The sequence below is a fragment of the Aythya ferina genome (genome assembly GCF_964211825.1).
Source record: "Aythya ferina genome assembly, chromosome: 9".
NCBI lineage: Eukaryota > Metazoa > Chordata > Aves > Anseriformes > Anatidae > Aythya > Aythya ferina.
In genome coordinates this window covers 19382474-19405771 of record NC_140305.1, presented here as the reverse complement: position 1 = coordinate 19405771, position 23298 = coordinate 19382474, and the positions used below count along the sequence as shown (strand labels likewise).

Genomic DNA, 23298 nt, shown 5'->3' with positions numbered 1-23298 from the left:
GGGTCAGGCCACGACTCAAGTGCAGAGGTGCTGTTAGAGAGCCAGAGAACACAGCAGCACTGCGATGGATTGGGGGAGGAATCCTCTTTCCATTTATTATATTCCTGTTTTACCTTCGCAGCCTGAGTTTTGCATTGTGCACCCAGTTTACTGTGTGTTTCATAAAGGCCAGAGGACTCATCCTGGTGTTCTGAAACTGCTTAGCCCATCTTTGGCTGGATTTACTGTACAGGAAGAGCAAATGGTTGCTTAGGAAAGCACGGTATTTAATGAGAGAGCTGGCCTGGACATTTTTTCAAACAAACAAATAAAAGCCAGCAACTCTCAGTCTGGCACTGACTGTTCTGTTCTGTTTGGTGCGTTACCGCATTGTCTTCCATATCCCTTTTTTTTTATTTCTTTGTTATAGAATTTCACAACCCATGGCCTGGATACTGCAATTCCTGGAGGAATGCACAGCATAATGGATACTGCATGATCACAAAATAGTTCACGTTCTACAGACTTTTAGCAAAAATGATGCATCGTGGCTGTTTCCCAATTTTCCCTGCTTCAGTGCTTTTTCTTTTTTTTGGTGAAATTCTTTTAGCTTCTCCTCACAGGGGCTACCCACTGAGAGGAGTGAGAGGAAGTGCAACCTTTCTCCGCCCAGCAACAAAAATGGCTTTGGTGCACTTCCCACTTTCATGACATCTCATAACACAGCACAGCAGCCAAAACAGACGGTATGTTCTTCCCCGTTCTTCAGGAAGGGGAAGCGGGATGCAGAGATGCGAACTGCCCCACGGCAGGCGCCCAGGGAAGGGGACAAATCCCACTGCCCCCACCACAGCCAGGAGAAGGATCTGTGGTTGCAGGCTGGGTGGTTTTGTCAGGCTGCTAGGGCTGGAGGAGCTACAAGGGAACTCCTAATGTTATGGTGTGGTGGGAGGAACTACAAGAGAGAGAACTCCTCAAAGTATGGTGTGGTGGAAGTTACTACAAGGAAACTCCTGATGTTATGGTGAGGTGGGAAGAACGACAAGAGAGATAACTCCTCGAATTATGGTGTGGTGGGAGTAACTACAAGGGAACTCCTGACATTAGAGTGTGGTGGGAGTAACTACAAAGGAACTCAACGGTGTGAAACGGTGTGATGGGTGTAACTACAAGGGAATCAAGTTATGGTGCGACGAGAGTTAACTATAGAAGAGCTCTAAGTTTTGGTGTTTTATTTTATTTTTCACAAACACATTGAGGATGACGACCTCAATGATTATTAAGAAAAAAAGGCGACTAAGGCGTCCTGCTGAGGAGGGGGCACCCTGCAGGCCGCGTCCCCCGCCCTCCAGCAGCGTCGCCCTCAGCTGCGGCAGGGAGTGAGGCGGCCGCGGCCCCACCTGGGCCCGGGCCCTTCCCGAGGGGCCCTGCCGGGTCCCTCCCGGTCCCCAACCGGCCCCGTTCCTGTTCCCGGTCCCGGCCCCATCGGCCGGGCGCAGGCGCGGTGCTCCCGGGCCGCCCGTGCCCCCCGCCCCGTCGCAGGGCTGACGCGGCGGCGCCGGCGCAGGGCGCTCGGGCCCGGCGGGGCGGAGCGGAGCCGAGCCGGGAGCCGGGAGCCGAGGCCTTGGTGGCGGAGGCCGGGATGCGGCGGGAGGCACCGGCGGGCAGAGGTGAGGCGAGGCCGGGCTGCGGGGAGCCCAGAGCGGCTCAGCCCCGCTGGGTTCGCGTCGCTGGGGCCGGCCCCGCGGTGCTGGGGGGAGGGAGGCGGAGGCCCGGCAGAGCCCTCGGGGCGCTGGGGGAGGTGGGCGGCTGCGGGACGGGGCTCGGGGCGAGGCTGTTTCATCCCGTAGCGGCCCCTCGGCAGCCCCTGGGCACAGCCCCTGCCCCAGGGCTTCAGGTTCAGCCCTGCCCTCCCCGCCGCCATCGCCTCAGCAAACCCGCTCCGGTCCACAGGCTTGGAGCTGTGAGGAGGAGCCGGTCGCCCTTGGGAGAAGCCTCACCTTCGCTCTTACCTGCCCGTGCATCGCTAAAAATTCATTTTCTTCACCAAGCCGGGGGGAGACGTCTTTAACACTTGCAAAGATGTGCGTGTGTTTTAAGGAAAGGCTCGGGGAAAACGTCAGGGAGACCCCCACACACGTGCTGGGACCTTGGCTGAAATTCCAGTTCCCGTCCCCTTCACGAGGCTCGGGTGAAAAAGCCTGGTGGATTTATTTCAGCCGCTGCTGTGCTCCTGCTTTGCAGGGGTGTTCAGGAAGGAGAGGACGAGGTTTGAGTGATGTTTCATTAGAATCCACCTGAAAACTGAAGATTAAAAATGTCCTCGTGCCTTGTTTGTGCAAAAGTAACCTTGGACTCTTTAATTTTGCTCTTTCATCATCCTGGGTTTTTGACGGTGTTGCTCTTAAGTGCTACGTTATCTGACATGCGTATCTCCGCTAATCTAGTTTTGCCTAAAGGAGGATGTTGCCATAAATAAACTTAAAAAAAAAAAATAATCTTGCCAGGAATAAATTTAGCAGGTGTGTAGCCAATTGAGTGAGATTGTGGGCTAGTTCCTGAAAGCTGTGGTTCAGGGAAGGGAAGAGACCAAACCAACCATGAGCACTGAAGCCTTGCGGTGGCTGCCTGTGACAACAGGTCACCAGCTCCATCCACGCCCTGCCCCACTGGGAGCTGGTCAGCTTGGACTTTGGCAACGTCCACACAGCCCTGCGTTAATACGTTAGGGTTTGTCAAAGCGTGTTACCCCGGAGCTCGTTTCACCTCTGGGACAAAACTGACTGTTTGGATAGCAGTCACCGAAATGTGCTGAGCGGGTCAGAACAGAAAGCAGGGAGGGGATAGTTCCCGGTGCTGTGAACCTGCTTTGCTTCTGCGTGTGGTAACTGAGCCATTTCAGGCTTCCTGACCGTACCAGTTCACTTCTGGCCTCGCCGTGGTTTCGAGAGACGCTCTGCCCAGCTTCCTCTCTCTCTTTCCAGCGCTGGATGCCGGTGGGGGAGGGAGGGCACCTTGCACAGCTCTCCAGCTCCGGCTGCTCTCCTTGCTGCTTGTCGCCTGTCCTTGAGCGCCTGCCCCACGTCTCCCCGGGGAAAAGCTGGGCTCGCGGAGTGCCTGAAGGAGCCGCAGCCTCCTGTGGCAGCAGGCGGGGCCTGAGTTACTCGTGCCCACGCAAAGCAGCGTGCCCAAGGCTGTTGGCCTTGTTTACCTTACTGATGCTCTTCAAAACAAGCCTACACTTTGAATTGTTGTCTATGCTTTGAATAGCAATACCTGGAGTTAGCGAGCCAGCTGTGACCGAGTTACCTGCTACACGTGCCTCGATCTGGTGCTCGCTGCCACCTACACCCCTTGTAGCTGTGTGCACAGACAGAAGGTTCCCCTGCTCTGCTGCTTCAGGTGGCAGTGAGAAGCCTTTGATTAGAGGGCCTGTAGCAGCAGTGCCTGGGGCTGCCTTTCCTGTTTGTGTTTGTTCCTTTTAGGTAAAACCTGGACTTTCTAAAACTGCCAAGGATTAATTAGTAGTTAAACTGCAACAGGTTTAAAACTGCTGAAGGATGTGAACGTGTAGGATCCTTCCCAGTATCTGATTTCACTCCAGGCTGCAACCATATAAGTTGCAAATGGAGTGTGCTGTTAATTGCTCTCATGAAAATGTAACACGGAGCTGTGTTACTGAGTGTAGGATCAAGGGCCTTTCATCCCGCTTTGTGCAGGTGTTCAGGGAGCTTTAGGCCAGTTTTATGTCACGTTGACATAAAGTTATACTCTCTTGTAGCTTACCAAGAGCTTTTGGGATAATTCTCTGTTCTGAAAACTGAAGTACTGAGGGGCTCCCAAGTCTGTTTTTAAAAGAGGTGAGTGCAAGGCACGTGTGTAACCGGAGTCCACCATCGGTACAAGCTGGAGCTGTTCGGGATTGTCTTCATGTAGTGCAAAAGAGATTGTGCCTTTTTACAATTAATCATTTGCAGATGGTATGCCAGGCACAGCTGAAAGGGTGAGGACTAACGACAGTCAATTTCTCACACTTATTGTCTTTGGAAGATACACAGCTGGGGATTTTCTGTATTTGAGACTCTGCTGGTATGGACTTGGCAGCATCCCTGTGTAGCGAAGGTGTGGCTTTTCCTAGCCAAATGACTCATCTGATGGTGAAAGGGTCCCGAATTCTGAGGTTCTTCACCTGTGCCAGTGTACGAGGTGAAGAAATGACTTCTTCAGGTCCTTAAACTTCGGGAGGTGCTTGCTTTATTTTGGGTCTTGCATCGTTTGTTTCAGTTTCTTTCCTAGCAGGGCGCTTTGAAGCTGTGCTTTTGCCTTGCTGGTTTACATTGCTAAGTAAAATCAGTAATACTCTCGTAGCACTGACGGAAAGTACGTTCGTCAAGCAGCACCTTTTAATGAAATATTTGCGGATGGATTATCTTTTGTCACTCGAAGTAATACAGCTATTAGCAAAGTGAACTGTTTCAGCTCCTAGGACTGGGATTAACTGCTCCTCGGAGGCACTTGCTTTAAAGGAATCCAAACTCCACATTGATTATGTTTGAAAAAGGAGACGGGATGGCAGGAAAGGTTTGCTTGCATAAAATGCCATAATCAGACTCTTCTCCCTGTTTTTAGGCAGAAAGTTTTTCACACAGCAAAAAACTTTAAATGTAGAGAAATTGGTGTCTGCATCACAGACTAGCATGAAGTGTTTTTAATCATCTGAGCTGTAATGTCAAGCATTTCTTTAACAATCTCAGTTATAACGCGAAGCAGAGGAACAGGTGGGCACAGGAGCTTCCCTGAGGTCTTTCTTTGTTGCAGTTTAAGGCTCGATTTCGTGACACTAATGCATAAATGAGCCACTTCGATTGCTTTTGCAATTGATTGCACTGAACCTGTGGCACCGCTGTTGCCTCACAATGCAAGTTTGCCTCAGGTTCTTTTTGTTGCCAGGACTTATCTTTGCTAGGATCTAGCCGAGTATTTTTCCCACATGGGTAAAACAATGGCAGCTGTAGGCATTTCGGCCCTGAGTAATCCCCGAGCTGCCCAGAAAGCCAGAAGCTGCTCAGCCTGCCTCTGCACCTGAGGTGGTGTCTGGAGGGGATGCTTCTCGTTGGACTCCGCTGTGAGAGACAAAGGAAGGATGCAGAGACCCCAAACCCTTCAAGAGTGTTCTTAAAAGCCAGCAGGTATGTTACTGGGCGAGTGCATGTGTTACTGAGACTGAGAAGCCGTGGCACAGGCACCTCCATGTGCTGGGCTCTTCCTGGAGTGCTCGAGACTCACGGCACCAGCAGGAGCCCCTCGTATACGTGGCGCTGTTGGGTTCGCAGTGATCTCGCTGGGTTGGTTTGCTTCACCTGGGAAGTGTGGCTGGAATAAGCTGTCCTCGCAAGAACGTGGTTTGGCGGGTGCTCGCTGGGGCAACTCGAATGTTTTGTAGGTTAACGCGCACAATCGGCAGACGTGTGGAGTTCGTGGCATAAAGGCAGGCGTGAACTGGATCTGATGTGGAGTAATAAGCAAGTGCTCGAAGAGCAAGTGTGAGAAAATGGGCTGGATGGAATGTTATGTCCTGATTTTTTCTGTGATAACCAAGTTGTGTGGTGATTAGCAGGGTTGCAAAAGAGCTAGGCACCATTGCAGCGTTCACGCCGTGAAGCTGTGCGGTCCTGCACATCACATCGCTGTCAGCAGAGGTAGCCTGCTTCTGCCTGAAGTTGCAGGTAGTGACTCCTGACTGCTTTGTGTGGTGGGAATGCCTCACCCGAGTCCTAAATGATGTCCTTTATCCCCGTGGCCTTCCTGTTACCCTCCCACCCCTCCACAAAAATAAACAAACTAAAAAATTGTCACCTCCTGTTTACATATGAGATTAGTAGGGTGAAAAAATGAAGAGCTTCTCAAGCTTGACTTTAAATACCTGTTTTTGCAGGTGCCTGGCATTCCTATTCACCTCTAAGTCCAAGTGTTAACGCTTTATTTCCATGGATAAGCTGCTTTCTTCTCAGCTAGACAGCACATGCATGTCATGCTTGAGGTAGATGTGGCCATGGAAAAAACTTGTAATAACAGTCTGCAAGTCAGCATCAGGGGGTTAGAGGAGGGGAGGGCAAAGTCCATTTCTGGACTTGAGAAAAACACAAACTGTACTAAAATACAGGACACGATGTACTTGGTTGGGCTGCAGCAGCTCGCGTGCACCATCCCGTCGCGTGTCTGGCTGATGCCTTCCCCTTTGGGATACTTCCACCTTCGAGTTAATACTTTTAGCCTACTAACTGGGTGCCGTGCAGGGAGGATGAATATATATTGCCTTGCAGGCTTCACGCTCCCGTGCAGTGGGAGATAGATCCTTACTGCACACGCCGAGACGCGGGTTTTTATTGGGAAGGGTATTTTAAGGTGATTAACTGGAGTTCTGCTTTGCTAGTGCAGAGATGCAGCCGATGGCTTTGCTGTCTGCTGGAGCGTGCTGTTCCTGTAAACACTGAGGAACCACTTCAAAGAGGGAGCTGTGCCCTTCTTCGTGGAGTCAGAGCAGGAGAATTTCTGGGGTGGCAGCACGGACCCTGCCGGTCCCTTAGGGGAAGGATTTGTGTGAGTGTGCGAAGTGTCCTCAGAGTGCTGCTGGCTTTTATTGCACAAGTCAGCGTTTGTGCAAGGAGATGGAGTCGGGTACCTGCACGCACTTGTTGGCTAATGTGGACTTCAGAATTGTGTTTTGGAAAAGCCTTTTGAAGAAAGTTAGTTAATTGTGCCTGCTCTGCAACATGGGTACTGAACGAGGCTTAACCTCAGGCCAGAGTCAGAAATTACATTTGGGAGTGTGGGCTGGGTGGGGATTACCTCTTTATTGCTTTACCTCGAGGGAAGGTAAATGAGGAGAGGCTGTTTACACACGAGCCATTGAAATTATTGCCTTTTTTTTTTTTTTTTTTTCCCTTCTTTTGCTGTGAGTGAGAATGTCCTCGGGAACGTGGGACAGTGTTTGGAGGACGGGTGGAATTTTAGATAGGCTTGTTGCCTGAGGAATGTGCCTGGGTGTTTTGCTATTATGTTACAGTCCAGATAACTCTGAATTCATTTCCCTTATTCTTTCAGCTGATTTTCAAGATCATAATGCAGCAGAAAAATGAAAAAACACAGAAGAAATTTGCTTCTGAAAAGAAGTCAGTTGCTGGCCCAGTCTAGAAGGTGGACCACTGGATTTGGGGAGCTTGGGAAATGCTGCTTCCAAAGGCCATTTTTCCTAGCTAAGAAGAAAAGACAGAGTGCTCAGCTAATTGTGAGCTTAAATCACGACAAACTGTACGGAAGCCTGCAGTGCAAAAGGAATGCTCTTGAGCTCCCAAGCAGGTTGGCTCCTGATGTGCATCTAAATGCAGAAATTTATCAAAAACCTGCTGTAGAGCCGTAGAGCTTTCCTTACAAAAATACCGAGGGCAGAAAGATCCTGTCCCTATCAGAGAGCTGAAAGCCCGTCTGGAGAAGCGGTAAGAAAACTCAACAATGAATCCTTTCAGAGTGAAGATCCCTTGAACAAAGAATTAGAAACTGGCGCTACTCTTAATAGCATCTCTGGCAATATCCATTATGTCTCATGTGGTACACAGCATGGTGCTGAATTACCTGTAAAGAAAGGTGGCTCTGTATATAGCGTGGAAGAAAGCAATAATGGTGTGGGCAACACAGTCCTGGTAGTTTTCAACAACTATAAAAGGAAATGCTGTTGCAAAAGGAGTGGAATGGAACTTGTGGCCCCTTGACAACCAGAAAGAGGTCCAAATTTAGCCATAATACTGTAAAAAAGAGATCTTTATTTATGATGCATAAGAAACTTTCTATGGTTAAATTTCGGTATAGAATTAGAAAATCCCCAGAACTTCGAGCAAGAGGCAAAACCTGCAAACTGAGAAAAGTCAAGCCGAGGTGGGTGGAGAAAGTTACAAGGGACCATCGAGAGACGTTCCAGCGGGATTTCGAAGGTGGATTGTGTAGTTGGTTTTCCTACTGGAAATCTAAAAGTGACCGTCTTTGGAACCGGTACAGCCTATCAGATATGAACAATAATACACCCAAATCTGCAGGCGAGGAGAAGGAAGTACGTGCACCTGAGACCTGCAGTGCGCAGGATGCGTTGCCGTGTGCCCAGCTGGGTTCTGAGGAGCCGGGATCCACGGGGCAGGATGGTGCTGCTGCTGCTGTGCTGCCTGCACCGCCTGCTGGAGCCTCCCCGGAGGCAGGGACCTTGCCCAATGTGGAGGCTGCTGAGGTTTTGGCAGAGGATCGTTCCTCTGACACGTTGATCTCTGTGACAGGCAAGGAAATGGCTGTTTCGGGTCAAGATGATGCAGAACCAAGTGAAATTATGGGTGTAGACGGACTGATGCTGCTACAGTCCTCCTTGCAGGATTCTGCTGTCAGTGACAATTTTGCAAATGGACCTTCCTCCATGGAGCTGGCGCAAAGTGAGGACAACTCTAGCCAAATGGAAGTGGAGGGCTCCTTAAACCTGGACGTTTTTAGTGCAAAGTTACTCGATCACCCGTACTGTAAAAGTCCTCTTGATGAGCCTTCCCCGGAAAGCACAGGACTGAAATCAGGAACTCAGAAGGGAGGCAAAAGGAACAGTCAGAAAGCTTCTGGGGTGGCCGACGAGCAGTTGGCAACGTGGCTTTGTGGTATACCTTTTACACATCTTTGGGCTCCCGGGAGTTCCTGAAAACTGCTGGATGCCTCATGGAGTTCACATGTTGCTTTAATTCCTTTATTGAAATAGATCCTTATTTTGCATTGTAAAAGGCACTTAGCATAATGCTCAATGAAATGAGGCTTTAGAGGGGAGAACTGCATGAAGGCCAAATTAATGCTTATCTGATAAGCTGTTTGTGAGGGATAGGTGGATAATGCCTCTGCTTTTTATTTGGAGAATGCAATGTAATTGAATTGGAATCTTTGTGGAAAATCGTTGGTAGACACTTTACATGTCTCTTATCATGTGGTTTCAGAAGATGATACAGGGTTGAAACTTCCAATTTTTTTAAATGGTTGTTAATTATTATTCCTAACTCGGTATTTGAAAACCCTTAGTGTTCTAATACTTCCTTCTGGTGTTTTTCACTTACCTTTTGCTCTGTCTGAAACTAACTCATGTAATTTCATTAACCCAGGTTTTAAGAGCCAAGTATTGGTCACTGTCAAGTGGTTTTCCCCATGATTGTTTGTGAAGTAGGTTGAATGAATCTTCTTAAAGAACATTTTTCTAAAAAGGCAGAACTAGTCTCTTTGGAGCAGAGGCTTAGTAGAAAGGCTTTGGGATTTTTTTAGGCAGTGCTGAGCGTGCAGTATTTGATAGTTTCTAACGTGGATCATGGTAAAAATAGCAATTGGTGTCTTAGCTATGTATACCAGCATACTATGCACATAGTAAGGAGTAGCAAAGTAAGGTGATGTGCCACCTACTACCTTTAGTACAGTGTTCAAGTTCAGCAGGCTTCTGATGCCTGAAGTCCTCCTTTGGAGAAGCAGGCTTTGTAAATTCCCACAAACCTGCAGCTAGTGTCAGCTAGTGTTAAAGGGACTGCTTCAAGTTTGACGTGCTCTCATTTTTCTGCCCTCCTTTTTATCCTTGCTTAGCACTCTGCCTTTCCCTCCCCTGCAAATGTGCAAGTGAATCCCTAAAGCACAATGCGAAGAAGGACACTTTGGACCTCAGAACGTGATTTAGCTTTCCTTACCTGCAAGTTAGTGTGGGATGTGTTTTCTCTGTGACTGACTTCACGTGATCCAGCGAGGACCAGGCATTGTGTAAAAAACTGAGGAAAAATGGTGGTGCCACAGCAAGCAGACCACTTCTGCAACGGAGTTCTGAAGTTTGTCCAGCAGAAAAAGGGATGTTGGCCTTCTGTAACAGTCAAGAACCCAGCTTGTATCAGGGTAGTTCAAGGTTAAAAAGCTTTGGGGTCTGATAGGCCATCGTGTTCCTGTTTGTGGGAGGCCTGAATAGCTTCAGAAAAACAAAAAGAAGGAAACAAAAAAAACAGAAAATGCACTAAACTTTCTCACTCTTTGGCAATTTTAACAGATTTCTTACCTAGCTTCTCAATGGAAGTAGGTTCCCATTTTCCTCACAGCTGGGGGCTCTTCTCTGAGGGCTGTCACCAGGTCTGTGTTATCTACACGTTCATACTTCTCAGTTCTCCCAGCTGAAAACTTGCAAAATATTGTAGTTTTGGTATAACTGGACATAATTTCTTTGTGTGTTTGGGAGTGATTTTAAGAATTAACTGCATACCTAAAAGATCCTGTCAGCCATTCTAGGGTAGATGCTCTTGAGTTTTGAATTCCTGTGTAGCAGCTGACCATGGATGTTAATGGGCAGCAGCATTTAGTGCGTTCTGAGGTACTGTTAGGTATCAAACAGGGCTCTGGTAAATCCTCTTTGTAGTGCTTGTATGGTCTTGTATCAGAGCTGAGCTCCATATTTTCCTCCTCGAGTTACTCACAGTTACACCAGCTCAAATGAGGTCAGAATTAAAGGTCTCCTAGAGCTCTGCTACTCTGAGTTGTAACTATGAGAACAATCCTTTTTGTGAGTATGAACAAACAGCTTTTTAATGTTTTATGTATTAAGAGAACTATGTACACTTAAAAGTCCCATGCATCTTTTTATGTAGACTTCTAATCAGTGAGAAATACCCTTCCTGTCACAGTCTACTAAGATGTAAGGGATAAAAGTTGTAGGTAAGTGAGTGGCAGAGTTGCAGGGAAGGGTATCTCCTCGCGAAGGATTCTTTCTTGTTGTCTGCTCTCAGCCTTCAAGCCTCCCTTCCTTCTGTGACACCTCCAGGTGTAGTTCTTGCTCTATCTCTGCTGCTTTTCCTGCCTCTCTGTGTTTTGGTCTTGGTCTCTCTCCTTTCTTTTTTGTTCTTCCCTTACTGCTGTTCTCCTGGGACTTCCTTCTGTCAGGTGTTTCTCATCTTGCTTCTTCCCATCCTGATCTTTGAAAGTTTCCAGGAAATATCCTTAGAGTCTTAGTAAGCAGAGAACTAGGCATGTACTGCAGCACCCAGGGATACTCTCTCCCCTCACACCCAGGCCTGAGAAGGGTACTGGAATTTGGGCTAGTGCAATTTCCCTGGGCTCTGTTCTCACATCCAGCTTTCCCTCTGTACATACAACACATGTTCTCTGCTGCATTTGGAAGTTCATTTTCAGAGAGCTGCAGAACTTGGTCTTTTATTCCCTTCTTCACTAGTAAGTGTTGAAATCCTGCTTTCTGTTCTCTTTCATTCTAAAATTAGTTTTGGATGCTTGGGTGGGATTTGTGTCTCCGCTGTTCTAGTATTGTCTGAGGGGGAAAAAAAAAGAAATCTATTTCCTAATTGTTGGGTTTGAGGGTTTTTTTTGGGGAAAAAAAAGTCCAATATTCATCTCTTGGTTAATTTCCAGCTAATATCTTTCAGTTTTGGTGTTAGGGTTGTCCAGTGCTTTCCCAAACAAGGGCACTAGGACACTGGGGTGAATGAGTTAGCCTTGCTGGGGTCTGGCTGGTGTCCCTTCTGTTTGTAATGCTGGTGCCAGGGGAGCTGAACCCTGCAAACACTCTGCATGCCAGGGCTGTTAGCATTTGAGGAAAGTAATTCTGCATGCCATAAGGAGAAGGGACTGGCTTTTCAATGAGAACTGTTGCAGAAACTGATAGCTCTTCATGTTGTGGTAAAATTATTTAAGATGCTAATTGAAACAGGCAGTGGGCTGGATTCTCTTCAATGTACTGGTATAATTAGTTTGATGTAGATATGTGTGTATGTGGCATGAATGGGGTCTGATCTTTTCCTCTAAAAGCTGAATGATCAGATTTCTGCCTCTTTATTTTTGTCCTCCTCCCCCCAATCCCGCTGTTATTTATGTTGCCAATTTGAGCTTGTTTCTTTCCCTTTTTTAACATATACTTACCATGTGCGATGCTGTCTGTTGGTTGGGTGTGGAACCATTGCTGCTCATACTAGGAGGGAGTGACTACTTTATCAGAGCTTGCATTTTTTTTTCTTTTTTTCTTTTTCACATGTTTGTGCTTTCATTTTTCTGGTGTATTTAAAGGATTCCTAGATGAAGTTATGAAGAAGTATGGCAGTTTAGTTCCACTCTGTGAAAAAGATGTCATGGGAAGATTAAAAGAAGTCTTTAATGAAGATTTCTCCCATAGGTGTGTAGCAGTATCACGTTCTTGACTTTATAAAGGACAAATTGCTTGCATTGCTACCGCGTGCTCCGTGTCTAACACCTTAAGGATTAGAAGTTTGTTTGATATGACCTTGACATTGACTTACTTTTTTCTGCCTCTTCAATCCCGTTTTAGAAAACCTTTTATCACCAGGGAAATCATGAAGTATCGGGAAAAACATCCAAAAACCTCCACTTGCAATTTCCGGGTCTTCTATAATAAGCACATGCTAGATATGGACGATTTAGCTACACTGGAAGGCCAGAACTGGCTGAATGACCAGGTCAGAGATGCTCGGTGTTTATGTGGCTCTTTACCCCTTTTTAGCCCTTTTATGTCAGGGTGTCAGTTGCTCACCTTCTGCATTATAGGTCAGCTCCCCTTATTTGAGAAATTAAAGAACATGGGGAGCAGCTTTTACAAGGGTGAGTGCAGTAACTGTGGTTACAAGCCTGGAAGACAGGAGGTGTCACAACTAAGCTGCTTCCTTTTGCAGAAATGATACCGCACTATTTTGAGAAAATAATGGCTACCCACATGTGTTTTAGGGTCTCCCCCCGGCCCCAAGCTCAATAGGAGAAAAGCAGAACAGCAGAGTGAAGCAGCAGGCTGGCCCCCAGCCAAAAACCCAAGAAGGCTGTAGTTCCCAGGGCATGCACTGGTACACTTAAATTGAATTAAACTGCATTTCAGATTGAAGCAGACTTCAAGCAGCCAGTTACAGAGTCTCTCTCTGGGCAGACCACTATTAGTTCCAGAGCGCTTGTCCTTCAGACTGCAGCAGAACGTTACTGTAATTGCTCGGCTCCTTATTGCTGCTTTAAGTGGGGAAGGCCCTGCTTTTTTTATGGGAACTTGTGAATTTGGGTTTTACGAAGTTGTTCTGTACATGCTCAAATATTTACTAACTCTTGCAGATAATTAACATGTATGGTGAACTCATAATGGATGCAGTCCCTGAAAAGGTGAGGGTTTTTATTTTTACGTGAATGTGCCTAATGAGAGATTGAGAGGGAAGGGCTGAATATTTCAGGTACAGGATCGAGGTTTAGCTCAGTGATGGTCTGAGTGGTTCCATTACAATTGGTTGCTGTCTGTTGTTCAAATTTTCTTCCTTCCCTGCACTAAAACAGTTTTCAGGGCTGCCACTCGTTTCAGGAATCTGTTGCATTAGCTCTGCAGGTGGTCTCTGTGCTAGCCTGATGTTACTGACCTACCTGTGGAAGGCAGGTGCCCTGTTTGCTCCCATCCCACAGTCCTTGCTCCCCTGAAGGTTTCTGTCTCCATCTTGTCTGCTTCTAAAGCACTTTATCCATGCCCTTGTTCACCAGTCCGGTGTTTTAGCTGAAATTTCCACTAAATACAGATCTCCGCTGAGATGACAGACCATGAACGGTGGAATCCGAGCCATGCACATGCGCTGCTTGTGCACATCCACCCCGCAGTTGTCGGGGCCACAGCAGCTCAAACTGCTGCTGCCGTCTGCCTGCTGAAGAGGAATGGACACAGAGTGGCTCCGTGCAGCACTTGCTGGTTTGTGCATCCTCAGCAGAGTGTTTACTGCTATCCACCAGCAGTGTCTAACTGTTGGTGGCACTTAAAATAAAAAAAAAAAAAAAAAAAGGAAAAGAAAACAACAACCCCCTCTTCTGTCACTAAATTTGCAGCAGCGGCAATTATAAAAAGCCATCTGTTTACTGGTAGAGCTGAACAATTTTCAGGTGAGACCACAAAGGAAGAGCCAAACAAAGCCATTTTTAGATGAGCTCTGCAGAACCCAACGCTTAAAATCTTCAAGCTCAGAAGAAAGAGCGTTGTTGCTTTGATTGGTGGTGATGGTGATTCTTCATTAGTATTCTCTGTACTTCCTGAGCGTGCGCTAGGGTTGTGGTATTGGAGATTGTATCTGTTTGCTTGTGTCTGCTTTTTCTTCATAGTGCATAATTGAAATCCTCATGGGAGATTTTGTGCTGGTACCTCAGAATGTGGTTTTGAAGTCTGCTGGCATAGCTAATGGCTGTTAGCCTGCATTTTCAGATGCTGAATTTTCTAACTTTTTTAAAGTAATAACTCAAGTCTTCTACCACCTCTACACTAGCAGAATTATCAAAAACAGATGTTGCAGTTTTGCATTTGTATTAATCCATTCCTGTAATTGCAAGAAGCTAAGCATGGGGGATAACAGTGTTAACCTGGAGCTAAATAATTGTTTTTAACGTAAGTCTGCATTTTTTTTCCATAAATGTAGGTTTTTAGTTACTCAAAAAACAGATGTGGTTTAACTTAAAAATGCTTTTAAATAGCACAATATAGTTTTTGTCTGAAGTCTGGAGCTGGTCGTAGTAGTTGCATACAAATGACCATGTTGTTGGATTAAATCTCATAACTGTTTTGATGAAATTTATTTTGATTTTTTTTTTTTTTTGAGTCTCAGAGCTTCCAGCAACTAGAAGCCAAAGTTACTCCCTTTTTCACCACCCCCATTTTGCCAGCCCAATGATCTCTTCCTTAATCCCTGCAAAGAACAACACAAACTAACTCCTTGTCCTGGTGTTTTTCTCCCGGTCCCATCCCAAACAAAAAAAATTAAACATGATATGCCTGGAGATATCAAAGTGTAAATACAAATGCTGCAATGACTCACATCATATATTATGGGGAAAGAAAGCTTGCTTTCTTTGTCTGCTGAAGAACAGCGATAGTTTAGGCTTGGCAAAGCCTCTGTTTGTCCCTACTGGGGTTCTGTTTCAAAAACCTGCATTAAATAATGCCTCATTGCAAGTTGTTTTATATAAATTCTCCTGGGGGAGGGGGAATGACTGTGCATGAAGATTTCTGTGCTCATTCCTCCTCTCTCTCTTTTTTAGGTTCATTTCTTTAACAGCTTTTTTCATAGACAGCTCGTTACCAAAGGATATAATGGGGTAAAACGATGGACTAAAAAGGTATCGTTTAACTCCACGTTGTCAATGCTGTGGTTTTGGGGATGGGTTGAATCACTAACTTGAAACTGGGAGCAATGTGTTATCTGGAAAGGATGGGTTTGGAAAGGAGCTGTGCAAAGTGAGCTGTGGTCACTAGAATCAGTAGGGTGATACTGTTCAAGTTGGCTTGCTTACGTTGTGAAACTGTACTTTGAATAGCTTCATCTTCGGTGGTAGGTTATCTCTTTGTGTATGTTCATGCAAGCTGCTAATTTAGCTGCAAGAAATATCTCTTACTGCTCCTGACAGTGCCAGGTACACTAATCTACTGGAGAGCAAACTTAATTTTGCTTCTTCCATTTATCTCAAGCTTGGATTGTTTGGTTAAAATAAATTTTTTACTCCTGAGTAACATATGCAGGTATTAGCAGAAAATAGAGACCAATAATTAATAAGCCATACTGTTGTTTTCATAACGAGGACAGAATTTGCCTTGCTTTCTGGAACCCACACCATATCAAGGGTTGTAATATTTTCTGGGGTAGCTAATACAAAGAGCAGCACTCTTTTCTGTGAACATTTGTCCTTTCTAATGTGGGAGATGAGGCAAGACTAATCAAGGACCACGCTTGAATGTATGATCTTTCTGCAGGAGCTCTTAAATAGCACACATCTGTGAAATGGTAGAGATGAACTCATTATCCAAATATAAAATCTATTCATATAATTTATTAAAACCTCTTTAAAGGGACACTGAATATTGGTACTTATTACTGCAGGATTAAAAAAAAAAAGTTCTCTCTAGCAGTCTAAAACCCAGGAAGTGAAGGTAGATTCCAGAACCAGAGCCTGTGTTCATGTTGCAGCTGAAGAGGGACCAGATGAGAACAGGACAGTTACTTAAAGACGTTCATACTTGAATTTCTGAGGACTCTCTAAAGCAAGGACAAGAGCTAGAGAGTTTCCCTTGGAAGGATTCAAGTAGACTGCCTCATTCTGCAATGTGCAATTAAGGGGAACTTGTTTCTGCTTTTCAGACATGCAAGAGCACTGTTCTGGGCTCTATAAATGTGCTCTTCTGGGACACAGGCAGCCAGAGCCCAGAAGGACGTGCTCCTCTGCCTGTAGCTGCTGTGCTTCCACAGCTCCTGCTGGTGTCTGTCCTGGCTGCTGAGCACACTGATGCTCCTGCTCTGATCTGCTGTTCTGTCAGCTACCTGGCGCTGCGCTGTCTCACTGGCACGACTCCAGGTTGCCACCATCATTTCTGTACACCGGCTCTTCATTAAAGACTCTTCCAGCTCTTGGCTGCCTGTTTCCACTCTCCTGCTACAGGTTTGCACGCCTGCAGCAATCCTTCAGCTAGGGCCACTTGAGGACTCTTGAGCTTAGCCGAGCTCTGCTGTTGCTGTACATCACAGAAGGTGTAGTTCATCTGTCTTCTTCCAGCTTTCCTTTGAGGGCCGGGCTTGCTGCTGGCTCACATCTCCTTCTCCTCTCTGAGGATGATGGATCGTTGTGTACCGAGCGTGCTGTGGTGTGGTCAGGAAGCAGTTGCTGCAGGTGGGAGCAGGGATGCTTGTGACAATCAGCACGCTGTTGGGAACAAGGCTCTGCTGGTAACTGCTGTGAATGCTCAGACCTTTTTCTGCCTTCTGCCTCCTGCTGCTACTCAAAAAATACACTTTTCTTTCCTACAAATGACCTGCCTTGTACCAGTGTGCAGCAATTATGTACTGTTCAAATTGCACGGTGCTTTAAAAAAAAAAAAGGCAATCTTTCCACAGGGTGAGTTAATTTAATTCAGTATTCTATTTCTGCTTATTTTCTGTACTATACCACCAAAAACCCAGCAATTAGACAACCATTTAGAGAGGAGCTGGGAGAAGGAAGATCATGAAAGGCCCTGGCTTGACTGGCTTCCAAAAGCATAAGGGCTCATCTGCCTCACAGACACGGGGGGTGTTGTATCTGATCTCCTTGTTCTGTACTTTTAAGACCTTCTCCCTCATTTGCCTGCCTTTGGCCACGGTACATCTGCTACGGCATGAAGTTCGAGGAGGCATGGATCTACTTTGTCTTCTCCCCCTCCCTTCCTCTGCTCACCAGAGCACTCCTCTCCTGCGTTCCTCAGACCAGGCGCAGAGCCTGCCTCACGGCAGAGGGAGTCGAGCTCCACCAGCCTGCTGGGTTTGTGGGATGCTTGTCAGCACAGCTGCACAATGTGTCACCTACCCGGGATGCAGATCTCGTGAAGCCAGTGGGATTCATGCTGCAGGAATGCCGTTACTGAGATATGTGACCAACCCCTATTGAGTCTCAGCTGTATTCCCATTGTTACTCAAAAGCAATCCCACTTGAACGCAGTTGTTGAAGCGTAATGTGAGCAGACTTTTGCCACAAACACAGTGGTGACTAGCTCTGGTACTGTACAGTGCTCCTTAGCTACTTTCTGTGCTCTAACTATTTTTGTGTCTGCTCATAAGTTGTGTGCGAGAGAAACATGAGGAATGTACTGGAAGAGAACTGAAGAGCTTCAGTTAGGGGGTGGTGGGTGGGTAGGAGATCTGGGTATGATTCATCGCATGCTTTGCTGTGTTGTGCCTCTGGAATTGTCTCTAATGTGTATTGTTCTTCTTGCCAGGTGGACTTGTTCAAAAAGACTCTCCTGTTAATTCCTATTCACCTGGAAGTCCACTGGTCCCTCATTACTGTGAACATCCCCAGTCGAATCATTTCATTTTATGATTCCCAAGGCATTCATTTTAAGTTTTGTGTAGAGGTAAGAGTGGCAGCTGTTGGCAAAGTTTGAACTGTTTTCTTAAACCAACAACCCCCCTTTTCCTTTTCTCTCTTAAACTTTCAATGCAGTACGTCTGCTGTCCTGCTGTCTGTGAAATGAGAATCAGCTTGCTCTGCTGAGGAGGAATCTGAAGCACAGATTTGGGGGGTCCTAGAGTGAATCCACACCAGGGAGTTGAAGTCAGATTGCATATTGCCTAAATAGCCTGACTGTGTAGTCCACACACCTCTTACTGCTCTGTCTTGCCACTCCCACCAAAAGCAGGGGCTTGAAGCCGAGGGCCGTGGGTAAGCAGGTAGTCAGGAGGAGAGTAAGAGCAGTTCTTTAAACTGCAAAAGGGCTTGCCTTTAGGAAATGACAAACTGGGGTCCTTTTTTGGAGGAGGTTGCCTAGGTGAGAGAACAGGACTGAAGATGCTATAGTGCTGCCCAGTGGGGTTTATGTGTTACTGTGCTATTAACAGTGTGTTGCCTTTTTCCTCTGTCCGCACGAGTACGGGGTGAGTACCTCTGATTATAAACCTGCAACCTTTTGAAGCTACTACCTGAACACTGGAGTTAAAATATCAGTCTTTCTTGTGAAGAACAGTCAGGAAGTTTTTGCTGGGACTAGCGAATTGTAATGACCCTCTTACAAAAGCTAATTTTGTCGACTTAATTGCTTGTTTGATGTAGCAGCCCTCTATTTTTGACTGTGTGTAGTTGTTGGCTTACAGCAGAGTAGTAATTATTGTACCCGGGAGAGTTCCCAGCTAGGACTTCTGAATGAAGATACGAGCTTCCTTCTGGCATTTGCTGAAGGTGAAGCTGATGTTTGTTCGGGGAGTGAGAGACCTCCTGCTCTCTAGCTTCTGAACCTGCTGCGTAAACCAGGAGGCCCTCTCAGCAGCCCTGCAGTTTCTCCCGTGGCCTTGCAATGTGGCCTCTCCCATCCCTCTCAGGGCAAGGCATTTGCACTTAATTGACTTAATTGTCTTATGAACATGAAACACTTTTCTTCTTGCCCTTTCTGGGGAGTAGGGGGTCAATACCCAAAATTCCTCTGTGGTCCAACCATTAAGGTGAACCTCAGTGTGCTGGAGTGTGTTTAAATTGTGCTATAAACCACCAGCCTGTTTACAGAGAAGGAAAAGGATTTGCTTAACCCAAGACCAGAGGCTCATTTGTCTTGCCTCCTTCTCTCGTGTCAGATTATTTTTTCCTGTATGTCACTAAAACATTCCCTGGAGCTTTGCTGATTAGCTGCAGAACTCAAAGCTTTTTGTACCGAAATTTGGGCAGGAAAAGGCTATAATCCTGAAAGTATAGGCCTTGGTGTCAGCTGAGTAAGTCGAGAGACAGCACGTGTGGGACTGCATGGTGCAGCTCTGCACGTCTGAGAGCACTCTGATTTTGTATACAAGTGCCACGGCTGCCCCAGTATTAAGTATGCCAGCATGCAGTGGGGCCGAGGGACGTTAAAGTCTCTGTTGATGGACCAGAACAAGCCTTGGTGTTAGAAGGTGCTGATCTCTTTGTCTTCAGATCTGAGCTGAGCTCCTAATGCGTAATGATACCTGAAATTTGTCCTCATTGTCAAAAGGATGCCAACAAAGATGTCAATGTCTCCCTCCTGTTTTTTAGCTGGTGAATAATAGTGGGTTGTTGTTGTTTGTTTTTTTTTTTCCTTTTCCTTTATAAAGAACATTCGAAAGTATTTGCTGACTGAAGCAAAAGAGAAGAATCGCCCCGAGTTTCTTCAGGGTTGGCAGACTGCTGTGACAAAGGTAAATGGCAGCCCCTCGAGTCCTGGAGTCTGACTTTCTGGCAGATTTTAGGAGATTGCTTCTAAACCCATATATTTTTTATAAGTAGTGAATTGTTTCATGCTGACTACAAGGAAGGTGGTAGGAGCTACACGGGTGGTTACACATGGGAATTAAAGCTCTGTCACTCATTCAACTCCCTCCAGGTCTTTAATACTTTCTGCAAGTGACTTGGTGATCTGAGCCTGATCTCTGGTCAGTCACATATCTGTGCAGCAAAACCTGTAGCCAGTGCTGATGTTGGAGGAAGGTCAAGGACAGAGTGAGCTGGAGACTCAGCTTCCTAACTCCTCCCAAAAGGACTGTTCTGAACTATGCTAAATGGATGGGATTTGGTGAGGGAGGGAACAGGCGAATGCTGCTGCTGCCTATATTTTATATTTATTATGGATAGAGAGCTTTGGTCTCCAGGGCTGTTTGTAGCACATTACATTTGATCACAAGTAAACAAAGTCTGGCAGCAATAAAAGGGAATAACTTGTGTGTAGTGTAAATGAGGGAGTATGTGATTTGCGTAGCCATCCCATAATGGCTCTGAAGATATAAAACAGGTCATTGCACACTAGACACTCCCAACAACTCCCTCTTTACACAGGATTATTTTTAGATGCTGCTACGATGATAGAACGATTCCCTTCCACACTCACCCGCACCCTGTGCAGCCAGGGTTTGTCCTCCTGCAGTCTGTAAGCCGGAAGATTTGGGAGTTGAGAAAAAACATTATTTTTCCCCTTCATGTTCCAGAGGCGTAGCAGCACTAGCAAGTGGGACTTCTTAGCCCTGTATGTCAGAATTCAGCATGTCTGGCGAAGTGACAAAGGTTGAAAATTATCATTTGAGACTGCCTCGCGGAGTCCTGTTGTCTGACAGCGTGCTGCCCTTTGTGTTCTTTGAGAACCTTTGGTGTGGCAGGGGGACGAAAGCCACTGTCGGTAGCATGGATGCCGAGAATAATCTTCCTCTAGACCTGTGTGACTTTGCTGCTATAGTTCAATCCTGTGTAAAGCAGATAGTGCTGTACAAACATTTATTTAAACTAATTGAGAAGCTGTTCTGCATAGGTTGCTAAAAGAAAATAAACTTGAAAGAAAGATTTGTAATTTGTTTTCAGGCCTATACGATATGTTTTTCTGAATGTTAGGTGTTGTTCTAACATGGTGTTGAGTGTCACCTTGCAGAAGTTGGGATCAGAATCAGTAATAACAACTCCAGTTCCTGCTGCTGAACAGTTGGTTCTGGGAACAATGTACTTAATTGTTTCGCAGAATCTGCTTTTGGACTTGAAGCAGGACTTAAAGAATTAAAGGATGGGTAAGGATCTAACACGTCTATTCATGTTTGTTTTCCTTTAGTGCATTCCACAACAGAAAAATGACAGTGACTGTGGGGTTTTTGTGCTCCAGGTAAGAGAACTGCTTTTTAAAAAGTAATCAGTAGCCTGTATTGTTCACATTGTAAATGTCCTTTTTTCAATCAAGCCTTTTCCTTTTCCTCAGTACTGCAAGTGCCTCGCCTTAGACCAGCCTTTTCAGTTCTCCCAGGAAGATATGCCCCGAGTGAGAAAAAGGATTTACAAGGAGCTGTGTGAACGCCAGCTAATAGACTAATAAAATGCAGCCAACCTAATTTCTCTGGCATTTCTGACAAGTTGCAGCTGGTGTTTGTGTACTTGAATTTCTGAAAACTTCCGTGAATTTTGAGCGATTCTCAGCTGAGTGGTGTGGCCACTGTTGTTACCTCAATTTTTTGACAAGCTCTTTAACTGGCAGAACATAACAGAGTTGCCGTATAATATTCCTTATGTCAGTTTGGTTCTTTTATGTTCTTTCCTGTATTTAATATTTATTATCTCAGCATGCATATAGGCAAAGCATGCAACTAAACCATAAAACTGTAGATTTGGTGCACCTTTGAGATGTAGCTAGAAATTGACAAATACAGGTGAATTTGTCTGGAAACATAAAGATGCATGATATGTTTTCTGATGCAATAATGCTTTGAATGTATCAAAAAAACTCAATGCCATAAAAAGAACAGCTGGAACCTATTTGAGTATTCTGTTGTCCCTGATGTGGCCGTATAGTACCGAATTACCACTTTTTAGGGTGGCTGAACAACTCATCTACAGATTTAATTTCTGGAGACCTCTTTTTTAAATAGCTGAAGTTGCTAATAAAGTTTGTTCTGTTAACACTTAACCAGCTGTCATTATCAGCCTGTCACTACAGATAAAAAGCAGCCCTTGCACAAAAAGAAAGCTTCAGCCCTTGTCTGTATAATAAAAAGTGCAAAGGTGTTCAGTCAGATTGATAGTATGTTCCTATATGCTGCAGAAGTCTCCATGGTGTGTGTATTAAGGAGAATTATAAACCTGGCCCTGAAGAGGCACAGCTCAGATAAGATACTAAGATAAAATCCTTGGCTGTAACTGTTTAAATCTCAGATGGCTTTGAGTCATTTTTCAGTTCCGCAATATGAAATGAAATGTACCATTTTGCATCTCCCTTCAGCTCTGTCTTCAAATGAATTCCCTTCTAGCTTGTTGTCTTTAACCTCCCATTGGCTTTTTCCTTTATTCAAATATAAATTAATTCATTTCTCTTGCATCTGCTATTTGATTGTCTCAAGCATCCCTAGCTTCGTTTGCGTTCAGTAGCACTCATGCTTGGGAATAATAGCACTTGTGGTGGGTAGGAACACAAAAAAATTGTTCTGCTCCAGAGGGGATGGAGGCTGTAAATCCAACGCTGAACTTTGCCGTATTGTTACACTGAGCAGGGATAAGTGAGAACAGTGGATCTTGAGACTTTTGGTTTTTCGCCTTGATCTCTAAGCTGTGGCTTGAAGAAAGCCCGTTTTGTCTGAAGAGGCTGCTGTATGGGACTGCTACAGCAGCAAATGCCTTCGCTGTGTTTTTGGGCCAGTTGAGGAAGTGAGCCCAGGGGAAAACTGTTCTCAGTGCTCAACGTCATCTGTTGCACAGATTCACTTTGACTCGGTGTCTGTCCATAGCCCTGACTTCTGACAAAAGAAGACCATGTTGACTTCCCTGTCTTGCAGATTAATTCGGGATTGAGCAAAGCCAGGTACAAATCCCTCCTAGGTTGTCAGAGGGAGCAGGGAGAAATGAGGGAGTGCCAAGAGCAGTCAGGCCAGGAGATGGAAGCATGTGCGTGCTGCGTTGTGCTGGAGAAGGAGGTTCTGCAACCCACTTCCCTTGGTTGGCAGCTGGCAAGGGCTGGTTTGGTTTAGCAAGATAAGGAACGTCTTTGGGCTCTTGGTTAGGTAACTTAATCAGGGAATTTATGAATTAAAATAAAATAAATAAATAAATAAGACCTGGCCTGGCCAAGGATAGATTTGCCTATCGTATTGTGCAGAGGACCCCACAGCACATGGTTTCTGTGTGTTTCTCCAAAGCGTTGCCTTATACAAACAGCAGCACCTTCTTGGGGTAAGTGTCTGGGAGCAGTGGAGGGTGACTTCAATGAAAATTGAAGCTTGGGATGCAGTTTCTCATGTGCTAGGCTGGAGCATTTAGGCTAGTGCTGCCATTCTC

At 45.8% G+C, this 23298-nt stretch overlaps 1 protein-coding gene across 7 annotated transcripts in view; it reads left to right on the top strand.

Moving 5' to 3' along the window:
• The window catches only part of SENP5 (SUMO specific peptidase 5), a 37192-nt gene extending 14847 nt beyond the window's left edge, over positions 1-22345 (top strand). For 2 of the 7 annotated variants that reach the window (XM_084528952.1, XM_084528955.1), the window contains exons 3-11: positions 7084-8663; positions 12085-12190; positions 12344-12491; positions 13126-13173; positions 15076-15153; positions 17777-17914; positions 19617-19700; positions 21092-21142; positions 21236-22345. In XM_084528952.1, coding sequence (XP_084385078.1) covers positions 7706-8663; positions 12085-12190; positions 12344-12491; positions 13126-13173; positions 15076-15153; positions 17777-17914; positions 19617-19700; positions 21092-21142; positions 21236-21346 — 1722 coding nt within the window. In that variant the 5' untranslated portion in view covers positions 7084-7705 and the 3' untranslated portion in view covers positions 21347-22345. Of the gene's footprint in view, positions 1-1524; positions 1650-3243; positions 3465-3760; positions 3840-7083; positions 8664-12084; positions 12191-12343; positions 12492-13125; positions 13174-15075; positions 15154-17776; positions 17915-19616; positions 19701-21091; positions 21143-21217 lie in introns of those variants that run through there. The other 5 variants (XM_084528949.1, XM_084528954.1, XM_084528953.1 and 2 more) reach the window with 5 other exon arrangements.
• The last annotated feature ends 953 nt before the right edge of the window (positions 22346-23298 follow it).